The sequence below is a fragment of the Scyliorhinus torazame genome, chromosome 2 (genome assembly GCF_047496885.1).
Source record: "Scyliorhinus torazame isolate Kashiwa2021f chromosome 2, sScyTor2.1, whole genome shotgun sequence".
NCBI classification, from domain to species: Eukaryota; Metazoa; Chordata; class Chondrichthyes; order Carcharhiniformes; family Scyliorhinidae; genus Scyliorhinus; species Scyliorhinus torazame.
Genome location: NC_092708.1, coordinates 278,565,301 through 278,587,656, shown reverse-complemented (window position 1 = coordinate 278,587,656; position 22,356 = coordinate 278,565,301). Strand labels below are relative to the sequence as shown.

The window sequence follows — 22,356 nt, the reverse complement described above, 5'->3', positions numbered from 1 at the left end:
TCAATCGCCTGTAATATCGGGGCCAACAACTCTTTCTTCATTTCCTTTTTTATCTCCTCCACGCAGCGTTTCAAAAACTCTTGTTGTTCAGGGCCCCATATGAAACTGCCACCTTCCGACGCCATCTTGGTTTCTGCTTGCCTTCCTTGCCGTTGTTCCAAAGGATCCGCTGCAATCCGGCCACTTTCCTCTCCTTTTTCCATCCGTGTCCAGGGGGAACACCCTTCTGGTTTACCGCACGGTGTTTTCAGCCGTTAAAATTGCCGTTGGGGCTCCTATCAAGAGCCCAAAAGTCCGTTTCACAGGGAGCTGCCGAAACGTGCGACTCAGCTGGTCATCGCCGCACCCGGAAGTCCCGGACAAAGGAATTACATTCGTACGGTTTGCAATTAGGGATGCACCTAACGAGTCAACCAAATTTGGTCCTTTTGAATTAATTTTTGGTCATGAGGACCACTTAAATTGATTTAAGGAAAAATTGGTGAGTGAGCAGTCGGATCTTAAGATTATTGGATTAAGTGTCAAATTTTAGGGAATGATTAAATAGAGCAGGTGAATTGGCTAGACAGCATTTAAAGGGTGCACAACATGTGATGAAACGGGTAGAGGACAGGAAATCCAAAGTTCGTAGTTTTGCCTGTGGAGATAAAGTTTTGGTATTGTTACGAGTGGTAGGTGAACCTTTAAAAGCAAGGTTTTGTGGACCTTATCAGATTGAAAGGAAAGTGAGGTGAATTATGTGGTAAGAATGCAGGATAGAAGGAAAACTCACCGCGTGCGTCATGTGAATATGCTTAAAAGGTGCTATGAAAGGGAAGGAGAGCAACAGGAGGAAGTTTTAATGATTCTAACTTAGTGACAAACGAAATCCAGATGACTGTGAATTTGACATACCTCAAATTAAATTGGAAAACGAGATTGTTCTTAAAAATTGGGATAAATTGTTGGATTAGCTTCCAGAGGAAAAACGGACTGACCTGAAGAGTTATTGATATCAGAAGGAAACCAGCTATTTCTGATAGGCAAAAGGATTATTGATTTAGCCATTTTGATGTAAATACTAAAGCCCATGTCAAAATTCATTTTAAAATGAATTCCATCTAAGACTGCAAACAGATTACAAAGCGTACAGCTTGCAATAACAAAAGCATAGATTTGAAACATTTGAAATGTTTGCAGCCCAACTAGAAGCAAACGAAACAATTCAATGAAGGTCAAAAAGTGTACCACAAGTTAACATGAATCTACCATTGTTCAAAATGTGAATAAGTATAGTAGTCAGCAGAAACCAGATCTGATTAAAAGTGTAAGTCACATTCCAACACACAGCAAACACTCAAAGATGCAACATATGCACATCTGTGTTGCACATTGATGATTGACAACTAATCATCCAATCAAATGCATTTGAGACTCATCCAAGCCAATCAACACATGACAGGGGTAGGAATTGATGGAGTCAGACTGATAACATTTTCCTTAAAGTACGACGTCTTACAACACCAGGTTAAAGTCCAACAGGTTTGTTTCGATGTCACTAGCTTTCGGAGCGCTGTTCCTTCCTCAGGTGAATGAAGAGGTATGTTCCAGAAACACATATATAGACAGATTCAAAGATGCCAGACAATGCTTGGAATGCGAGCATTAGCAGGTGATTGAATCTTTACAGATCCAGAGATGGGGTAACCCCAGGTTAAAGAGGTGTGAATTGTATCAAGCCAGGACAGTTGGTAGGATTTTGCAGGCCAGATGGTGGGGGATGAATGTAATGCGACATGAATCCCAGGTCCCGGTTGAGGCCGCACTCATGTGTGCGGAACCTGGCTATAAGTTTCTGCTCGGCGATTCTGCGTTGTCGCGCGTCCTGAAGGCCGCCTTGGAGAACGCTTACCCGGAGATCAGAGGCTGAATGCCCTTGACTGCTGAAGTGTTCCCCGACTGGAAGGGAACATTCCTGCCTGGTGATTGTTGCGCGATGTCCGTACATTTTCCTTAAATGTAGAGGTCCGGGCAGTCATTTTCATTCCGGGATCACACTATATCATTTATCGATCTACCCGCTATCCTTATTTCGTATTTTCATATTTATACTCTAACTCTAAAGTCTGCGCAAGCTGTTTGCTTTGAGCAAGAAACCATTACTGTATTTTGAAAGTTCAATCTATTTGTAAACTAAGTTTGATTATATTTCTTCAAGCCTTCTGCAGGGGCTTTCTTGAGAACATTTGATTTGTAACCACAAGAAGATTTCAAACTCTCAATTATAATCAATAGACACAATAAAAGATTTCATTTTGCACTAGAGACGTGGAGCTTAAATTTCTACTGAGTTAAAGTGTATACGAGACTACATTGAACCGCATGGTAGATTTCAACAATATCACATGGGCAAGTTTGTGGAGGTAAATTGGGAAGTACTAAAATGGCTATACATGATGTAGATGTGGGAAATGCTGTTCCAATCAAACAACATCCATATGAACTTAACCCTTCAAAATTGGCAACGGTTAACAAAAATATTGAAAGTATGCTTAAAACAGGCATAATTGAACTGGGTTGCAGCCAATGGAGTTCACCCATCGTGATGATACCAAACCAGACAATACCCAACGGTTGTGTGTGGACGAGAGAAAGGCTAATGCAGTTACAAGAACGGACTCTTATCCTATCCCACGTTTGGAGGATTGCATTGAGAAAGTGGGACAATCAGCTTTTATTTTCAAACTGGATTTACTTAAAGATTACTGGCAGGTACCTTTATCCGAAAGGGCGACGGCGATTTCTGCTTTTGTGACTCCAGATGGTATAGACCAATTCAAAGTTATGCCGTTCGGCATGGAAAATGCCCCAGCCACATTTCAACGGTTAACTAACAAAGTTGTTTCAGGATTACCCAATTGTGCTGTATACATTGACGACCTGGTAATTTTCAGCCAGACATGGAATGAACATTTAAAACATCTGATGGAGTTATTCGATCGACTTCAGGAGGTGGATTTGGTGATAAACCTAGCCGAAAGTGAATTTGGAAAAGCTCAAGTCACTGTCCTTGGTCATACAATCGGACAGGGTTGAATGGTCCCGCGGGATGCAAAAACAACAGTTATTGAGGAGTTTCCGATATCCTCAACAGGACAGGAAATAATGCGATTTCTTGGTAGGATCGGATTTTAACGGAAATTTGTACCGAATTTTAGCAGTGTGGTCGCTCCACTGATGGGCTTGCTGAAGAAACGTCTAAAATTTTAGTGGAGCGGAATTTCAACAGGCATTTGACTGCCTGAAAGTTGTGATAACCAATGCTCCTGTGTTGGAGAATTACAAGGGACTCTGTGATCAGATTGATCTAATGTATCTGACTTTAAAGAGAAATGCCGAAGCGTAGAGAAATGTATGAATCGTGCAGAGACCTGCTCGTCCAAAGAGACTATCAATCAAGAAGCCGGTTCGGTGAAGGAAGAAGAACTAAAATGGACTATGTTATTATACCTATGTTATTATGCATGTGTTGTTTTTTGAAACGAAAAGTATCTTTATTGTGTGCATTTCTTAAAGGATAGTGAAAAGGTGAAAAATGAAACCATCTTGAAGTTGGTGGATTATTTTTTTTTCCTGGGGGGGAGGTGTCATGGGAATGTCACTTCAAGAAATGTTTGTCTGCTCAGGTGGCTGCAGTGATGTCAGAGTGTGGGTGGAGCTGAGCTCTGGCTCTGCTTTTTAGTTTTGCTTTGAGAAAAAGTTTGGGTGTTGTCTGTGTTTTTTAGTTTCGTTTTAGTGTTGGAGCTACAGCCAGCCAAAGGAGGTGTAATTTTGTTCTTTCTGCCATCCAAAGACTATCTCTTGATCATTTGGTGAATTCAGAGTGCTAACTGTTCTCAGTGGTGAATTTAAACCTGTTGTGCTTCTGTTTAAAGTTTTTTTTGTCTTATGGATGTTAAAAAGAATGTTTAAGGATTACTTAGCGTAGTATTCTTTGGGGGTTGTATTTGAGTTGGTGTTGCTAAGATGTTCACTCTATGTTTTAAAAGGGTTAACTGAGTTCATAGAATAAACATCGTTTTGCTTTAAAAAATACTTTTAGATTTCTGCTGTACCACACTTGTAGAGTGGGCCGTGTGCTCCCCATACCACAATCTAGTAAGTCGTGGGTCAGGTGATCTCCATGATATACTTTGGGGTTCTCTCAACCCTGGCCCATAACAATAGGAAAAAACTTTCCCCTCAGACTGCGACATGGTGGCACAGTGGTTAGCTCTGTTGCCTCAGTTCCAGGGACTGGGTTCAATTCTGGCACTGGGTGACTGTCTTTGTGGGGGTTGCACATTCTCCCAGTGTCTGCGTGGGTTTCCTCTGGATGCTCCGGTTTCGTCCCACAGTCCAAAGATGTGCAGCTTAGGTGGACTGGCCATGCTAAATTGCCCCTTAGTGTCCAAAAAAGTTTGGTCGTGTTACTGGGATAGGGTGGAGGCGTGGGCTTAAGCTTAAATAGATTGCTCTTTCCAAAGGCCAGTGGCGACTCGATTGTCCGAATGGCCTCCTTCTGCACTGTAGGGAATTTATAATTCTTAATAAGAGGGGGTCAAAGAACAAAGAAAGGTATGCGCAGGAACAGGCCCTTCGGCCCTCCAAGCCGACCATGCTGCCCATCTAAACTAAAATCTTCTACACTTTCTGGGTCTGTAACCCTCTATTCCCATTCTATTCATATATTTGTCCAGATGCCCCTTAAATGTCACTATCGTCCCTGCTTCCACCACCTCCTCCAGCAGTGAGTTCCAGGCACCCACTACCCTCGGTGTAAGAAACTTGCCTCGTACATCTCCTCTAAACCTTGCCCCTCGCACCTTAAACCTATGCCCCCGAGTAATTGACCCGTCTACCCTGGGGAAAAGTCTCCGAGTATCCACTCTGTCTATGCCTCTCATAATTTAGTAGACCTCTATCAGGTCGCCCCTCAACCTCCGTCGTTCCAGTGAGAACAAACCGAGTTTATTCAACCGCTCCTCATAGCTCATGCCCTCCATACCAGGCAACATCCTGGTAAATCCCTTCTGCACCCTCTCTAAAGCCTCCACATCCTTCTGGTAGTGTGGCGACCAGAATTGAACACTATACTCCAAGTGTGGCCTAACTAAGGTTCTATACAGCTGCAACATGACTTGCCAATTCTTATACTCAATGCCCCGGCCAATGAAGGCAAGCATGCCGTATGCCTTCTTGACTACCTTCTCCACCTGCGTTGCCCCTTTCAGTGACTTGTGGACCTGTACACCTAGATCTCTCTGACTTTCAATACTCTTGAGGGTTCTACCATTCACTGTATATTCCCGACCTGCATTAGACCTTCCAAAATGTATTACCTCACATTTGTCCGGATTAAACTCCATCTGCCATCTCTCCGCCCAAGTCTCCAAACAATCTAAATCCTGCTGTATCCTCTGACAGTCCGCATCGCTATCCGCAATTCCACCAACCTTTGTGTCGTCTGCAAACTTACTAATCAGACCAGTTACAGTTTCCTCCAAATCATTTATAGACTACAAACAGCAAAGGTCCCAGCACTGATCCCTGCGGAACACCACTAGTCACAGCCCTCCAATTAGAAAAGCACCCTTCCATTGCTGCTACTCTGCCTTCTATGACATAGCCAGTTCTGTATCCACCTTGCCAGCTCACCCCTGATCCCGTGTGACTTCACCTTTTGTCCCAGTCTACCATGAGGGACCTTGTCAAAGGCCTTACTGAAGTCCATATAGACAACATCCACTGGCCTACCTGCATCAATCATCTTTGTGACCTCTTCGAAAAACTCTATCAAGTTAGTGAGACACGACCTCCCCTTCACGAAACCATGCTGCCTCTCACTAATACGTCCATTTGTTTCCAAATGGGAGTAGATCCTGTTTCGAAGAATTCTCTCCAGTAATTTCCCTACCACTGACGTTACGCTCACCGGCCTGTAATTCCCTCAATTATCCTTGCTACCCTTCTTAAACAAAGGAACAACATTGGCTATTCTCCAGTACTCCGGGACATCACCTGAAGACAGTGAGGATCCAAGGATTTCTGTCAAGGCCTCAGCAATTTCTCTCTAGCCTCCTACAGTATTCTGGGGTAGATCCCATCAGGCCCTGGGGACTTATCTACCTTAATATTTTTCAAGACGCCCAACACCTCATCTTTTTGGATCTCAATGTGACCCAGGCTATCTACACACTCTTCGCCAGACTCAACATCCACCAATTCCTTCTCTTTGGTGAATACTGATGCAAAGTATTCATTTAATACCTCGCCCATTTCCTCTGGCTCCACGCACAGATTCCCTTGCCTATCTTTCAGTGGGCCAACCCTTTCCCTGGCTACCCTCTTGCTTTTTATGTTTGTGTAAAAAGCCTTGGGATTTTCTTTAACCCTATTTGCCAATGACTTTTCGTGACCCCCTTCTAGCCCTCCTGACTCCTTGCTTAAGTTCCTTCCTACTTTCCTTATATTCCACACAGGCTTTGTCTGTTACCAGCCTTCTGGCACGGACAAATGCCTCCTTTTTCTTTTTGACAAGGCCTGCAATATCTCTCGTTATCCAAGGTTCCCGAAATTTGCCGTATTTATCCTTCTTCCGCACAGGAACACGCCGGTCCTGAATTCCTTTCAACTGACCTTTGAATGCCTCCCACATGTCAGATGTTGATTTATCCTCAAACATCCGCCCCAATCTAGGTTCTTCAGTTCCTGCCTAATATTGTTGTAATTAGCCTTCCCCCAATTTAGCACATACACCCTTATCCTTGTCCAGCAGAACTTTAAAACTTACTGAATTGCGGTCACTGTTCCCGAAATGCTCCCCGACTGAAACTTCTACCACCTGGTCGGGCTCATTCCCCAATACCAGGTCCAGTACAGTCCCTTCCCTAGTTGGACTGTCTACATATTGTTTTAAGAAGCCCTCCTGAATGCTCCTTACAAACTCTGCCCTGTCTAAGCCCCTAGCACTAAGTGAGTCCCAGTCAATATTGGGGAAGTTGAAATCACCCATCCCAAAAACCCAGTTGTTTTTACTAGTTTCCAAAATCTGTGTACCTATCTGCTCCTCTATCCCCCGCTGGCTGTTGCGAGGCCTGTCGTAAACCCCAACATTGTGACTGCACCCTTCTTATTCCTGATCTCTACCCATATAGCCTCGCTGCCCTCTGAGGTGTCCTCCCATAATACAGCGGTGATATTCTCCCTAACCAGTAGCGCAAATCCTCCACCCCTTTTACATCCCCCTCTATCCCGCCTGAAACATTTAATTCGTGGAACGTCACTAACCAGGGGGCTTTAGATTTAGCAGGGATTTGACCCAGAAGGTGGTCGGAATCTGGACCTCACTGCCTGAAAGAGTGGCACACGCAGGAACTCTCACAACAGTTAAGAAACATTTAGATAAACACTTGAAACATCAGAGCATAAAAGCTAGGGTCAAGTGCTGGAAAAAGATTAGAATAGATAGGCGCAGACACGATGGACTGAAGGACCTCTTGCTGTGCTGCAAAACTATCGACTCTAAAGATAATATGAAACAGCCAAACGTTTAGAAGAATATTTGTAGCATGATACCTGCTATATAACATTGTTTAAATAATATAGTAAACTAACCAAATAACACAAAGTAATGCTCCCCCCACCCCCTCTCCCCATCTAGAACACAAACAATTTACCCTCCCCACCCTCCCCCCCCGGGCTGCTGCTGCTGGCTATCTATCTTCCCCCTACCGTTCCGCTAGATAGTCGAGGAACGGTTGCCACCGCCTGGTGAACCCTTGAGCCGATCCTCTCAGCGCAAACTTCATCCGCTCCAGTTTTATGAACCCCGCCATATCGTTTATCCAGGTCTCCAGGCCAGGGGGGGTTTCGCTTCCTTCCACATGAGTAAAATCCTACGCCGGGCTACTAGGGACGCAAAGGCACAACATCGGCCTCTTTCGCCTCCTGCACTCCCGGCTCATCCGCTCCTCCAAATATAGCTAACCCCCAGCCTGGCTTGACCCGGACCTTCACCACCTTCGCGATCACTCCCGTCACTCCCCTCCAGTGCCAGACATGACCAAAACATGTGTGTGTGGTTCGCCGGGCTTCCCCCGCACCTCCCACATTTGTCCTCCACTCCGAAGAACCTGCTCAACCTTGCTCCCGTTGTGTGTGCTCTATGCAGCACCTTAAATTGGATCAGGCTAAGCCTGGCACACGAGGAAGAGGAATTTACCCTGCTTAGGGCATCCGCCCACAAACCCTCCTCAATCTCCTCCCCGAGCTCTTCTTCCCATTTTCCCTTCAGTTCGTCCACGAGCTCCTCCCCCTCGTCTCTCATCTCCCGGTATATCTCGGACACTTTGCCCTCCCCGACCCACACCCCCGAAAGCACCCTGTCCTGGATCCCCTGTGTCGGGAGCAGCGGAAATTCCCTCACCAGTTGTCTCGTGAACGCGCTCACCTGCATATACCTAAAGGTATTTCCCAGGGGCAGCTCATACTTTTCCTCAAGTACTCCCAAACTCGCAAACGTCCCATCTATAAATAAGTCTCCCACTCTCCTGATTCCTGCCCGGTACCAGCTCTGGAATCCTCCGTCCAGCCTCCCTGGGGCAAACCTATGGTTGTTCCTGATCGGGGACCACACCGAGGCTCCCAGCACACCCCTCTGTCACCTCCATTGCCCTCAGATACTTAATGTTGCCGCCACCACTGGGTTAGTGGTAAACCTTTTTGGGGAGAGCGGTAATGGTGCCCTCACCAGCGCCTTCAAGCTCGTCCCTTTGCAGGACTTCATCTCCAACCTTTTCCACGCCGCTCCCTCTCCCTCTATCATCCATTTACGAATCATCGCCACGTTGGCGGCCCAATAGTAGTCGCCCAAATTCGGCAACGCCAGTCCCCCTCTGTCTCTGCTATGTTGTAGGAACCCCCTCCTTACCCTCGGGGCCTTCCCTGCCCACATGAAGCTCATGATGCTCCAATCTATTTTTTTTTTAAAGAAGGCCTTAGTGATCAGTATAGGGAGACATTGGAACACAAATAGGAACCTCGGGAGGACCATCATCTTAATTGCCTGCACTCTGCCCGCCAGTGACAGCGGCTGCATGTCCCACCTTTTGAAATCCTCTTCCATTTGTTCCACCAGCCGTGTCAGATTGAGTCTGTGTAAGGTTCCCCAGCTCCTGGCTATCTGAATCCCCAGGTATCGGAAGTTTCTTTCCACTCTCCTTAGCGGTAGGTCATCTATCCCTCTACTCTGGTCCCCAGGGTGTATCACAAAAAGCTCACTCTTTCCCATGTTAAGCCTATAACCCGAGAAATCTCCAAACTCCCTCAATATCTGCATGACCTCTGTCACACCCCCCCCCACTGGATCCGTCACATACAGCAGTAGGTCATCCGCATAGAGTGATACTCGGTGTTCCTCTCCCCCTCTAACCACCCCTCTCGATTTTCTGGAGACTCTCAGCGCTATGGCCAGTGGTTCAATTGCCAGCGCGAACAGTAATGGGGACAGCGGGCATCCCCGTCTTGTTCCCGTGTAGTCGAAAATACTCCGACCTTTGCCGATTTGTGACCACACTTGCTGTTGGGGCCCCATAGAGGAGTTTAACCCAGCTGACAAACCCCTCCCCGAACCCGAACCTCCTCAGCACCTCCCATAGATACTCCCACTCCACCCGATCAAATGCCTTCTCTGCATCCATTACCGCCACGATCTCTGCCTCCCCCTCTGCTGGGGGCATCATTATCACCCCTAATAGCCGTCGCACGTTGACATTCAATTGTCTCCCCTTTACGAACCCTGTCTGGTCTTCGTGCACCACCCCCGGGACACAATCCTCCAACCTCGTCGCCAGCACCTTTGCCAGCAACTTGGCGTCCACATTTAGCAATGAGATAGGCCTATAGGACCCGCACTGCCGCGGATCTTTATCTCGCCTCAAGATTAGTGATATCGTCGCCTCCGACATTGTCGGGGGTAGGGTCCTCCCTTCTCTGGCCTCGTTAAAGGTTCTTACCAGCAGCGGGGCCAACAAGTCCGCATATTTTCTATAGAATTCCACCGGGAACCCATCTGGTCCCGGGGCCTTCCCTGCCTGCATGTTCCCCAGCCCTTTGATCACCTCGTCCACCCCAATTGGCGCCGCCAGGCCTGCCACCTCCTGCTCCTCCACCTTCGGGAACCTTAGTTGGTCCAGAAACTGCTGCATCCCCTCTTTTCCCTCCGGGGGTTGGGACCTATATAGCCTCTCGTAAAAGGTCTTAAACACCTCGTTTATCTTCCCTGCTCTCCGCACTGTGGCTCCCGTTTCATCCCTAACTTCCCCTATCTCCTTCGCCACTGTCCCCTTTCGCAGCTGGTGGGCCAACAACCTTTTCCCCATATTCATATCTCATCCCCTGTGCCTTCCTCCACTGTGCCTCTGCCCTCCCTGTGGTGAGCAGATCGAACTCCGTCTGGAGTCGTCGCCTCTCCCTGTGTAGCCCTTCATCCGGGACCGCCGCATATTTTTTATCTACCCTCAAAATCTCTCCCAGTAGTCTTTCCCTTTCTTTGGCCTCCGTTTTCCCCTTGTGAGCCCTGCTGGAGATCAACTCTCCCCTGACCACCGCTTTTAGTGCTTCCCATACTACTCCTACTCGGACCTCCCCGTCGTCGTTGGCCTCCAGGTATCTTTCGATACATCCCCGCACCCTTCCGCAGACTCCCTCATCCGCCATATCCAGTCGCCAGAGTGGACACTGCTCCCTCTCCTCTCCTAGTTCCAGGTCCACCCAGTGTGGGGCATGATCTGAAACAGCTATGGCTGAGTACTCAGTTCCTTCCACCCTCGAAATCAGTGACCTACCCAAAACAAAGAAATCTATCCGGGAGTATACCTTATGGCCATGGGAGAAAAAGGAGAACTCTTTGGCCAGTGGCCTAGCAAATCTCCACGGATCCACTCCCCCATTTGGTCCATAAACCCCTTAAGCACCTTGGCCGCTGCCGGCCTTCTTCCGGTCCTAGATCTAGATCTATCTAACTCTGGGTCCAGCACGGTGTTGAAGTCCCCCCCCCATTATCAGGTTTCCTACCTCCAGGTCCGGGATACGTCCCAGCATCCGCTTCATAAATCCTGCATCATCCCAATTCGGGGCATATACATTAACCAACACGACCTCCATTCCCTTAATCAGCCCATTTAGGCCTCTCGCGTTCCACGTGATCAGCCGGACTGGGGGGCTGCCCGCCCCCCTCCTCTGTCGACTAGCCATCACCCTCTCTAGGCCAGTCCCACTTCCCGGTTCCGCGCACCCACTCGTCCCCCAGGCGGCGCATTCCCGCCCCGACCACCTTTTCTTTTACCAGTTCCTTCTCGATCTCCGCAGCAGCAACCCAGTTATCTCCCCCCCCCCCCCTCCTCCTCCTCCCTGCTAGACCCCCATCTAGCATGGTTACTCCCCCCATATTGCTTCCGAAAGTCAGCTGACTTCAACTGACCCCGGCTTCTCCCGCTCTCGCCCTGACCACCCCCCCCCCCCCATGTGAGGAACTCCCATCCACCTTGCGCCTATCTTCCCGCCATCATCTTTCTGAGGCGGGAACAAGAAAAAGAAACCTAGTGTTCTCTAGAGCCGTCCCGCCCCTCGTGGCGCAGCTCCCTCTGCCGCCCCACTCCCATTCCCCATCCCCCACCCGAGTCTCTTCTTCCCCCCCACCGGCGCCCACTTTTCTCAATATCCCCCCCTCCCCAATTTACATTTCTATATACATCAGCATTGTCGTTTCCCCTCCAACATCAGTCGCTCAGTTCTGATCCAGTTTCTCGTTTTTAATGAAGGTCCATGCTTCTTCCGCCGTTTTGAAGTAGTAATGCCTCTCCTGGTGCGTGACCCACAGTCGCGCCGGCTGCAACATCCCGAACTTCACTTTCTTCTTGTGCAGCGCCTCCTTGGCTTGATTGAAGCTCACCACCTCCGCACTCCAATCCTGATACACTCGTACCACCGCATTCTCCCATCTACTACTCCGTACCTTCTTGGCCCATCTCAGAACCGCCTCTCTATCATTGAAGCGGTGAAATCGCACAATCATCGCCCTAGATGGTTCTCCCGCCTTTGGTCTCCTCGCAGGGACCCGATGGGCCCCTTCCACTTTCAAGGGGCCCGAGGGGGCCTCAGCTCCCATTAGCGAGCGTAGCATCGTACTCACGTAAGCCCCGCCGTCAGCTCCTTCCACTCCCTCGGGGAGACCCAGGATCCGGAGGTTCTTTCTCCGTGATCTGTTTTCTAGGACTTCAATCCTTTCGATGCGCTTCTTATGGAGCGCCTCGTGCGTCTGCATTTTGACCGCCAGGCCCAGGATCTCGTCCTCGTTGTCAGTCACCTTCTGCTCCACCACACGGAGCTCTATCTCCTGGGTCTTTTGTGTCTCCTTAAGCCCCTCAGTTGCTTGTAACATCGGGGCCAGCACCTCCTTTTTTAGCAGCTCCACACACCGTCTTAAAAATTTATCCTGGTCCGGTCCCCAGGTCACCTGGGCTCCCTCCATCGCCATCTTGCTCCTTTCTTCCTTCTGCCACTGCCCTCGAGGATTCTTCGAGATCTGGCCACCACCGCCGATATTTTTCTTTTTCGCTGGGGGGGGGGGGGGGGACTCCCTGTTGTCTCACCCCACACCGGGTTTTGTCCCGAAAAAATTCCCCGTTGGGGCTCTTAAAAGAGCCCGAAGGTCCGTTCGAGCTGGAGCCGCCGAAACATGCGGCTTAGCTGGTCATCACCGCAACCGGAAGTCCCAACTCTGTAGAATTTAAGTAATTACTAGGTCCAAAAAGCGTTCCCATTTCATACTGAAGACTACCAACTATAATTTCAAAAGTGCAGGTGTATTGAAATTATTTTTGAAGCAGAGACCACACTACTGAACTTTATCCCCAACAATGTATATAATTAATATTTTACTGTTCACTCACCTGCACACACTGTCTGTGAAACCAAGTGTTTTTACAGCAAGGGCTCTTCAAAATGTCATATGATGGAAGTGGGTCAATGGATTCTAAACAGACAGCACATGTGTAAGAACTACCTGACCATATAGATGGTATCTTTTGCACAGGTCTGTGCTCCCAACAGTAAGATCTGGAAGGTTAAAAAATAGGAACACCATTAAGATAATTTATGAAGTTTGCAAAGTGATTCAGCAATTTCATAGACTCATAGAATCCCTATAGGCAGAAGGAGGCCATTCGGCCCATTAAGTCTGGACCGACCCTCTGAAACAGTACTCCACCCATGTCCCATTTCTATAATCCTTTATCCTAACCTACTGATTCCTGGACACCAAGGGACAATTTAGCATGGCCAATCCACCTAACTTGCACATCTTTTTATGTCATCGTTGGCTACAGGAATAGTGCCAGAGGACTGGAGGATAGTAAATGTGGTCCCTTTGTTCAAAAAGGGGAGCAGAGACAACCCCGGCAACTATAGACCGGTGAGCCTCACGTCTGCAGTGGGTAAAGTCTTGGAGGGGATTATAAGAGACAAGGTTTATAATCATCTAGATAGGAATAATATGATCAGGGATAGTCAGCATGGCTTTGTGAAGGGTAGGTCATGCCTCACAAACCTTATTGAGTTCTTTGAGAAGGTGACTGAACAGGTAGACGAGGGTAGAGCAGTTGATGTGGTGTATATGGATTTCAGCAAAGCGTTTGATAAGGTTCCCCACGGTAGGCTATTGCAGAAAATACGGAGGCTGGGATTGAGGGTGATTTAGAGATGTGGATCAGAAATTGGCTAGCTGAAAGAAGACAGAGGGTGGTGGTTGATGGGAAATGTTCAGAATGGAGTTCAGTTACAAGTGGAGTACCACAAGGATCTGTTCTGGGGCCGTTGCTGTTTGTTATTTTTATCAATGACCTAGAGGAAGGCGCAGAAGGGTGGGTGAGTAAATTTGCAGACGATACTAAAGTCGGTGGTGTTGTCGATAGTGTGGAAGGAAGTAGCAGGTTACAGAGGGATATAGATAAGCTGCAGAGCTGGGCTGAGAGGTGGCAAATGGAGTTTAATGTAGAGAAGTGTGAGGTGATTCACTTTGGAAGGAATAACAGGAATGCGGAATATTTGGCTAATGGTAAAGTTCTTGGAAGTGTGGATGAGCAGAGGGATCTAGGTGTCCATGTACATAGATCCCTGAAAGTTGCCACCCAGGTTGATAGGGTGGGTGAAGAAGGCCGATGGAGTGTTGGCCTTTATTGGTAGAGGGATTGAGTTCCGGAGTCAGGAGGTCATATTGCAGCTGTACAGAACTCTGGTACGGCCGCATTTGGGGGTATTGCGTACAGTTCGGGTCACCGCATTATAGGAAGGACGTGGAGGCTTTGGAGCGGGTGCAGAGGAGATTTACCAGGATGTTGCCTGGTATGGAGGGAAAATCTTATGAGGAAAGGCTGATGGACTTGAGGTTGTTTTCGTTGGAGAGAAGAAGGTTAAGAGGAGACTTAATAGAGGTATACAAAATGATCAGGGGGTTGGATAGGGTGGACAGTGAGAGCCTTCTCCCGCGGATGGAAATGGCTGGCACGAGGGGACATAGCTTTAAACTGAGGGGTAATAGATATAGGACAGAGGTCAGAGGTAGGTTCTTTACGCAAAGAGTAGTGAGGCCGTGGAATGCCCTACCTGCTACAGTAGTGAACTCGCCAACATAGAGGGCATTTAAAAGTTTATTGGATAAACATATGGATGATAATGGTATAGTGTAGGTTAGATGGCTTTTTGTTTCGGTGCAACATCGTGCGCAGTATTTTTCTATGTTCTATGTTCTATCTTTGGACTGTGGGAGGAAACCGGAGGAAAACCATAGACATCTGAAGCCGGAATTGAATCCAGGTCCCAGGCGCTAACCACTGTGCCACCGTGCTGCCGACTTTTCTAGAAACTAGGGATGTGGTGTTGATAGCAAAGCAATTTTAAAATAAAAGCCATAAAGTTATGAGTGAATCAACATAAAAGCCTGGTAAAATCACAGAGCTCAGTGTATGGTGCCACAGTAGCACAGTGGGTAGCATTGTTGCTTCACAGCACCAGGGACCCAAGTTCAATTCATGGCTTGGGTCACTGTCTGTGCGGAGTCTGCACGTTCATTTCATTTTCTCCCAGTGTCTGCACGGCTTGGGTTTCCTGCAGGTGCTCTGGTTTCCTCCCACAGTCCAAAAATGTACAGGTTAGGTGAATTGACCATGATAAATTGCCCTCAGTGTCCAAAAAAAAGTTAGGTGGGGCTACTGGGGTGGCGAAGTGGGCCTAAGTAGGGTGCTCTTTCCAAGAGCCGGTGAAGACTCGATGGGCCAAATGGCCTCCTTCTATGTAAATTCTATGTTCTTGTTATTGCAGATGGTTTTACTACTGCTATTAAAACGAGTAAAGCTTCACCAATGTAATACCATTTCCACTGATAAATAAACCGGACTAATAATGATGCAACCATAACACTTTGAACACACAAGTAACACCTTGGAAAATGACTGAAGAATAAAAATCTGACCATCTACTCACCCGTCGCAGGTTACTAATGGTTAATATTTTTCATTTCTTAAAAGTCCCAGTTGTTTGGATTCAGCTCTTAAACACCAACACTTATCAGCCAATCATTTATGACTTGGTGTCATTGATCACTTTTTTTTGCCAAAATCAAGGTGGTACTCTCTCCGCCTTGCTCTCCCCTCCCCATTTCTGCAGAGCCTTCGGATTTCCTCTCGCCCTTTCAAACTGCAGAACCTACAGCTCTTCTTCCGCAGTTTCAAACTGCGAAGCTGCCGGATCTGTTCTTGCCCTTTCAAATCGCAGAGCTACCAGTTTTCCCTCTAGCCGTTTCAAATGGTGAAGCTCCCGGATATCCACTCGCCGTTTCAAACCACAAAGCTGTCGGTTTCCCTTTCGTTGCTTCATCGTGAAATTTCAGCGGCTCTCCCCTCACTGTTTCAAACTGTGAAGCGGTTCTCGCCGTTTCAAACAACGAATCTACCGGCTCGGATCTCGCCGTTCAATCGCAAAGCTCCTGGCTCTCCCCTTGCCATTTCAATCCATGAAGATGCTGCCCCTTTAAACTGTGAAGCTCCCAGCTCACCTCTTCAAATTTTGAAGCTGCCGGATCTGTTCTCGCTGTTTCAATCTGCAGAGCTTCCTGCTCTCCTCTTGCCATTTCAAGCCATGAAGCGGATCTGTTCTCGGCGTTTCAAACCGTGAAGCTGCCGGCACCTCACGTTTCAAGTCATGAAGCTGCTAACTCTATTCTCAACTATTCAAACCGTAAATTACAAGGCTCTTCTCTCACCGTTTCAAACCGCGAAACATGGAGAATAGGAGCAGGAAGCGTTGCGCAGGGCAAGGAGACACAGCCTGAGTAAGTGAGACACAGACAAAGTGAGAATTTGGTAATTTGGTGCAGTGAGGTAATTCGGTGAAGAGTGGGAGAAGGTGCTTTTTCCCCCGACTGTGTGTTCTCTCTCTTTCTTCGGGCCTAATTTCGGGAGCCGTTCGGAGGAGGAGGAACAGTCTCTGTGAGTATAAAAACCTAACGGTAACTTCCTGTTTTCCAGTTATTTTTCCAAAAGTGACGTCAGAGGGAAGCTGTGATCTGAGTGGTTGATAGCAAATCTGCCCCAAATTAAGAAAAAAACACAGCTAAACTCAAACTTAAATTAAACTAATTAATTAATTAATTAGTGATGGCTGGTCAGGTGATGTGCTTGAGCTGCTTGATGTGGGAGCTGGCAGATCCCATTACGAGCTGCAGCGACCACATCTGCACTAAGTGTTGGCTGCTCGAAGAGCTCCGGCTCAGAGTTGATGAGCTGGAGTCTGAGCTTCAAACACTGAGGCACATCCGGGAGGGGGAGACTTACCTGGACACTGTGTTTCAGGAGGCAGTCACACCTGTCAGAGTAAGTAGTTTACTCTGTTTACTGGAGTTGGAAGAACTTCGGATCATTCGGGAGGCAGAGGGGGTCATAGATAGCAGCTTTAGGGAATTAGTTACACCAGAGATTGGAGATAGATGGGTAACTGTAAGAGGGACGGGGAAGAAGCAGTCAGTGCAGGGATCCCCTGCGGTCGTTCCCCTGAGAAACAAGTATACCGCTTTGGATACTTGTGGGAGGGACGACAGACCAGGGGTAAGCCATGGGGTACGGGCCTCTGGCACGGAGTCTGTCCCTGTTGCTCAGAAGGGAAGGGGGGAGAGGAGCCGAGCATTAGTAATTGGGGACTCGACAGTCAGGGGCACAGATAGGAGATTTTGTGGGAGCGAGAGACTCACGTTTGGTATGTTGCCTCCCAGGTGCGAGGGTACGTGATGTCTCGGATCATGTTTTCCGGGTCCTTAAGGGGGAGGGGGAGCAGCCCCAACTCGTGGTCCACATAGGCACTAACGACATAGGTAGGAAAGGGGATAGGGATGTCAGGCAGGCTTTCAGGGAGCTAGGATGGAAGCTCAGAACTAGAACAAACAGAGTTGTTATCTCTGGGTTGTTGCCCGTGCCACGTGATAGTGAGATGAGGAATAGGGAGAGAGAGCAATTAAACACGTGGCTACAGGGATGGTGCAGGCGGGAGGGATTCAGATTTCTGGATAACTGGGGCTCTTTCTGGGGAAGGTGGGACCTCTACAGACAGGATGGTCGACATCTGAACCTGAGGGGCACAAATATCCTGGGGGGGAGATTTGTTCGTGCTCTTTGGGGGGGGGTTTAAACTAATGCAGCAGGGGCATGGGAACCTGGATTGTAGTTTTAGGGTAAGGGAGAATGAGAGTATAGAGGTCAGGAGCACAGATTTGACGTCGCAGGAGGGGGCCAGTGTTCAGGTAGGTGGTTTGAAGTGTGTCTACTTCAATGCCAGGAGTATACGAAATAAGGTAGGGGAACTGGCAGCATGGGTTGGTACCTGGGACTTCGATGTTGTGGCCATTTCGGAGACATGGATAGAGCAGGGGCAGGAATGGATGTTGCAGGTTCCGGGGTTTAGGTGTTTTAGTAAGCTCAGAGAAGGAGGCAAAAGAGGGGGAGGTGTGGCGCTGCTAGTCAAGAGCAGTATTACGGTGGCGGAGAGGATGCTAGATGGGGACTCATCTTCCGAGGTAGTATGGGCTGAGGTTAAAAACAGGAAAGGAGAGGTCACCCTGTTGGGAGTTTTCTATAGGCCTCCTAATAGTTCTAGGGATGTAGAGGAAAGGACGGCGAGGATGATCCTGGATAAGAGCGAAAGTAACAGGGTAGTTATTATGGGAGACTTTAACTTTCCAAATATTGACTGGAAAAGATATAGTTCGAGGACATTAGATGGGTCGTTTTTTGTACAGTGTGTGCAGGAGGGTTTCCTGACACAATATGTTGACAGGCCAACAAGAGGCGAGGTCACGTTGGATTTGGTTTTGGGTAATGAACCAGGCCAGGTGTTGGATTTGGAGGTAGGAGAGCACTTTGGGGACAGTGACCACAATTCGGTGACATTTAAGTTAATGATGGAAAGGGATAAGTATACACCGCAGGGCAAGAGTTATAGCTGGGGGAAGGGCAATTATGATGCCATTAGACGTGACTTGGGGGGGATAAGGTGGAGAAGTAGGCTGCAAGTGTTGGGCACACTGGATAAGTGGAGCTTGTTCAAGGATCAGCTACTGTGTGTTCTTGATAAGTATGTACCGGTCAGGCAGGGAGGAAGGCGTAGAGCGAGGGAACCGTGGTTTACCAAAGAAGTGGAATCTCTTGTTAAGAGGAAGAAGGAGGCCTATGTGAAGATGAGGTGCGAAGTTTCAGTTGGGGCGATGGATAGTTACAAGGTAGCGAGGAAGGATCTAAAGAGAGAGCTAAGAAGAGCAAGGAGGGGACATGAGAAGTATTTGGCAGGTGGGATCAAGGAAAACCCAAAAGCTTTCTATAGAGATGTCAGGAATAAGCGAATGACTAGGGAAAGAGCAGGACCAGTCAAGGACAGGGATGGGAAGTTGTGTGTGGAGTCTGAAGAGATAGGAGAGATGCTAAATGAATATTTTTCGTCATTATTCACTCAGGAAAAAGATAATGTTGTGCAGGAGAATGCTGAGACCCAGGCTATTAGAATAGATGGCATTGAGGTACGTAGGGAAGAGGTGTTGGCAATTCTGGACAGGCTGAAAATAGATAATTCCCTGGGGCCTGATGGGATTTATCCTAGGATTCTCTGGGAGGCCAGGGAAGAGATTGCTGGACCTTTGGCTTTGATTTTTATGTCATCATTGGCTACAGGAATAGTGCCAGAGGACTGGAGGATAGCAAATGTGGTCCCTTTGTTCAAAAAGGGGAGCAGAGACAACCCCGGCAACTATAGACCGGTGAGCCTCACGTCTGTAGTGAGTAAAGTCTTGGAGGGGATTATAAGGGACAAGATTTATAATCATCTAGATAGGAATAATATGATCAGGGATAGTCAGCATGGCTTTGTGAAGGGTAGGTCACGCCTCACAAACCTTATCGAGTTCTTTGAGAAGGTGACTGAACAGGTAGACGAGGGTAGAGCAGTTGATGTGCTGTATATGGATTTCAGTAAAGCGTTTGATAAGGTTCCCCACGGTAGGCTATTGCAGAAAATACGGAGGCTGGGGATTGAGGGTGATTTAGAGATGTGGATCAGAAATTGGCTAGCTGAAAGAAGACAGAGGGTGGTGGTTGATGGGAAATGTTCAGAATGGAGTTCAGTTACAAGTGGAGTACCACAAGGATCTGTTCTGGGGCCGTTGCTGTTTGTCATTTTTATCAATGACCTAGAGGAAGGCGCAGAAGGGTGGGTGAGTAAATTTGCTGACGATACTAATGTCGGTGGTGTTGTCGACAGTGTGGAAGGATGTAGCAGGTTACAGAGGGATATAGATAAGCTGCAGAGCTGGGCTGAGAGGTGGCAAATGGAGTTTAATGTAGAGAAGTGTGAGGTGATTCACTTTGGAAGGAATAACAGGAATGCAGAATATTTGGCTAATGGTAAAGTTCTTGGAAGTGTGGATGAGCAGAGGGATCGAGGTGTCCATGTACATAGATCCCTGAAAGTTGCCACCCAGGTTGATAGGGTTGTGAAGAAGGCCTATGGAGTGTTGGCCTTTATTGGTAGAGGGATTGAGTTCCGGAGTCAGGAGGTCATGTTGCAGCTGTACAAAACTCTGGTACGGCCGCATTTGGAGTATTGCGTACAGTTCTGGTCACCGCATTATAGGAAGGACGTGGAGGCTTTGGAGCGGGTGCAGAGGAGATTTACCAGGATGTTGCCTGGTATGGAGGGAAAATCTTATGAGGAAAGGCTGATGGACTTGAGGTTGTTTTCGTTGGAGAGAAGAAAGTTAAGAGGAGACTTAATAGAGGCATACAAAATGATCAGGGGGTTAGATAGGGTGAACAGTGAGAGCCTTCTCCCGCGGATGGAAATGGCTGGCACGAGGGGACATAGCTTTAAACTGAGGGGTAATAGATATAGGACAGAGGTCAGAGGTAGGTTCTTTACGCAAAGAGTAGTGAGGCCGTGGAATGCGCGACCTGCAACAGTAGTGAACTCGCCAACATTGAGGGCATTTAAAAGTTTATTGGATACACATATGGATGATAATGGCATAGTGTAGGTTAGATGGCTATTGTTTTGGTGCAACATCGTGGGCCGAAGGGCCTGTACTGCGCTGTATCGTTCTATGTTCTATGTTCTAAATCCTGCCAGCGGCCAGGGACAGCATAGTGTGACTGCAAGTCAGGCAGGTAAAGGGGAACCAGCAGTCAGGAACTCAGGAGCCTCAGCCCTTGACCCTGTCCAACAGATATGAGGCACTTGCTCCCTGTGTGGATGGCGAACAGGGCTGCAGGAAGGATGAGTCAGCTGACCAAGGCACCATGGTGCAGCAGGCCATTCAAGGGGAGGGAATAAATAGGCAAGTTGTAGTTGTAGGGGATTCTATTATCAGGGGGATAGATAGTATCCTTTGTGAGCAGGATAAAGAGTCCCGCATGGTATGTTGCCTGCCCGGTGCTAGGGTACGGGACATCTCTGACCGGCTTGAAAGGATACTGGAGAGGGAGGGGGAGGATCCAGTTGTTGTGGTCCATGTCAGTACCAACAACATAGGCAAGTCTAGAACAGAGGACCTGTTTAGTGATTATAAAGAGCTAGGATTCAAATTAAAAAACAGATCCTCAAGGATCATAATCTCCGGATTACTGCCCGAGCCACGTGCAAATTGGCATAGGGAGGCAAGAATAAGGCAACTTAACACGTGGCTGAAAGAGTGGTGTAGGAAAGAGGGGTTCCTTTTCATGGGACACTGGCATCAGTTTTGGGACAGGGGGGACCTATACCGTTGGGATGGTCTCCACCTGAACCGAGCTGGGACCAGTGTTCTGGTGAAAAGAGTAAATAGGGTGTTCAATAGGACTTTAAACTGGAGATTGGGGGGGCGGGGGGAAGGGAAAGGCAGGGAACCAAGAGGTGAAGTAATTAGTGGGAAGCGTAGCTGCTTAGGAATACAAAAAAAGCACGAAAAGACAGAACTCAGGAGAGGTTACGATAGTCCCCATCCCACAAAATATGACACAGTGTATGGAAAGGCTCAGTAAACCAAGGTCCACCACACTAAGAAAGCAAAAAGGGGCAGTCAATAGAGAATTAAAGGTGCTATATTTAAATGCGCGCAGTGTACGGAACAAGGTAGATGAGCTTGTGGCCCAGATTGTGACTGGCAGGTATGGTAGGCATCACAGAGACGTGGTTGCAGGGGGTTCAGGACTGGCATTTAAACATCCAGGGATTCACAACCTATCGAAAAGACAGAGAGGTGGGCAGAGGGGGCGGGGTTGCCTTGTTAATTAGGAATGAAATTAAATCAATAGCACTAAATGACATAGGGTCAGATGATGTGGAGTCTGTGTGGGTAGAGTTGAGGAACCACAAAGGCAAAAAAAACATAATGGGAGTTATGTACAGGCCTCCTAACAGTGGTCAGGACCAGGGGCACAAAATGCACCACAAAATAGAAAGTGCATGTCAGAAAGGCAAGGTCACAGTGATCATGGGGGACTTCAATATGCAGGTGGACTGGGTAAATAATGCTGCCAGTGGACCCAAGGAAAGGGAATTCATTGAATGTTTACAGGAGGGCTTTTTGGAACAGCTTGTGATGGAGCCCACGAGGGAACAGGCCATTCTGGACTTAGTGTTATGTAATGAGCCAGACTTGATTAAAGATCTTAAAGTAAGGGAACACTTAGGAGGCAGTGATCATAATATGGTAGAATTCAATCTCCAATTTGAAAGAAAGAAGGTAGAATCAGATGTAAAGGTGTTCCA

At 47.8% G+C, this 22,356-nt stretch overlaps 1 protein-coding gene across 2 annotated transcripts in view; it reads right to left on the bottom strand.

The window, feature by feature from the left end:
• Positions 1-22,356, bottom strand: part of LOC140398981 (G2/M phase-specific E3 ubiquitin-protein ligase-like) — a 449,971-nt gene that overhangs the window by 255,970 nt on the left and 171,645 nt on the right. For both annotated transcript variants that reach the window (XM_072488016.1, XM_072488009.1), the window contains one exon: positions 12,972-13,137. In XM_072488016.1, the coding sequence (XP_072344117.1) occupies positions 12,972-13,137 (166 nt within the window). The remainder of the gene's footprint in view (positions 1-12,971; positions 13,138-22,356) is intronic.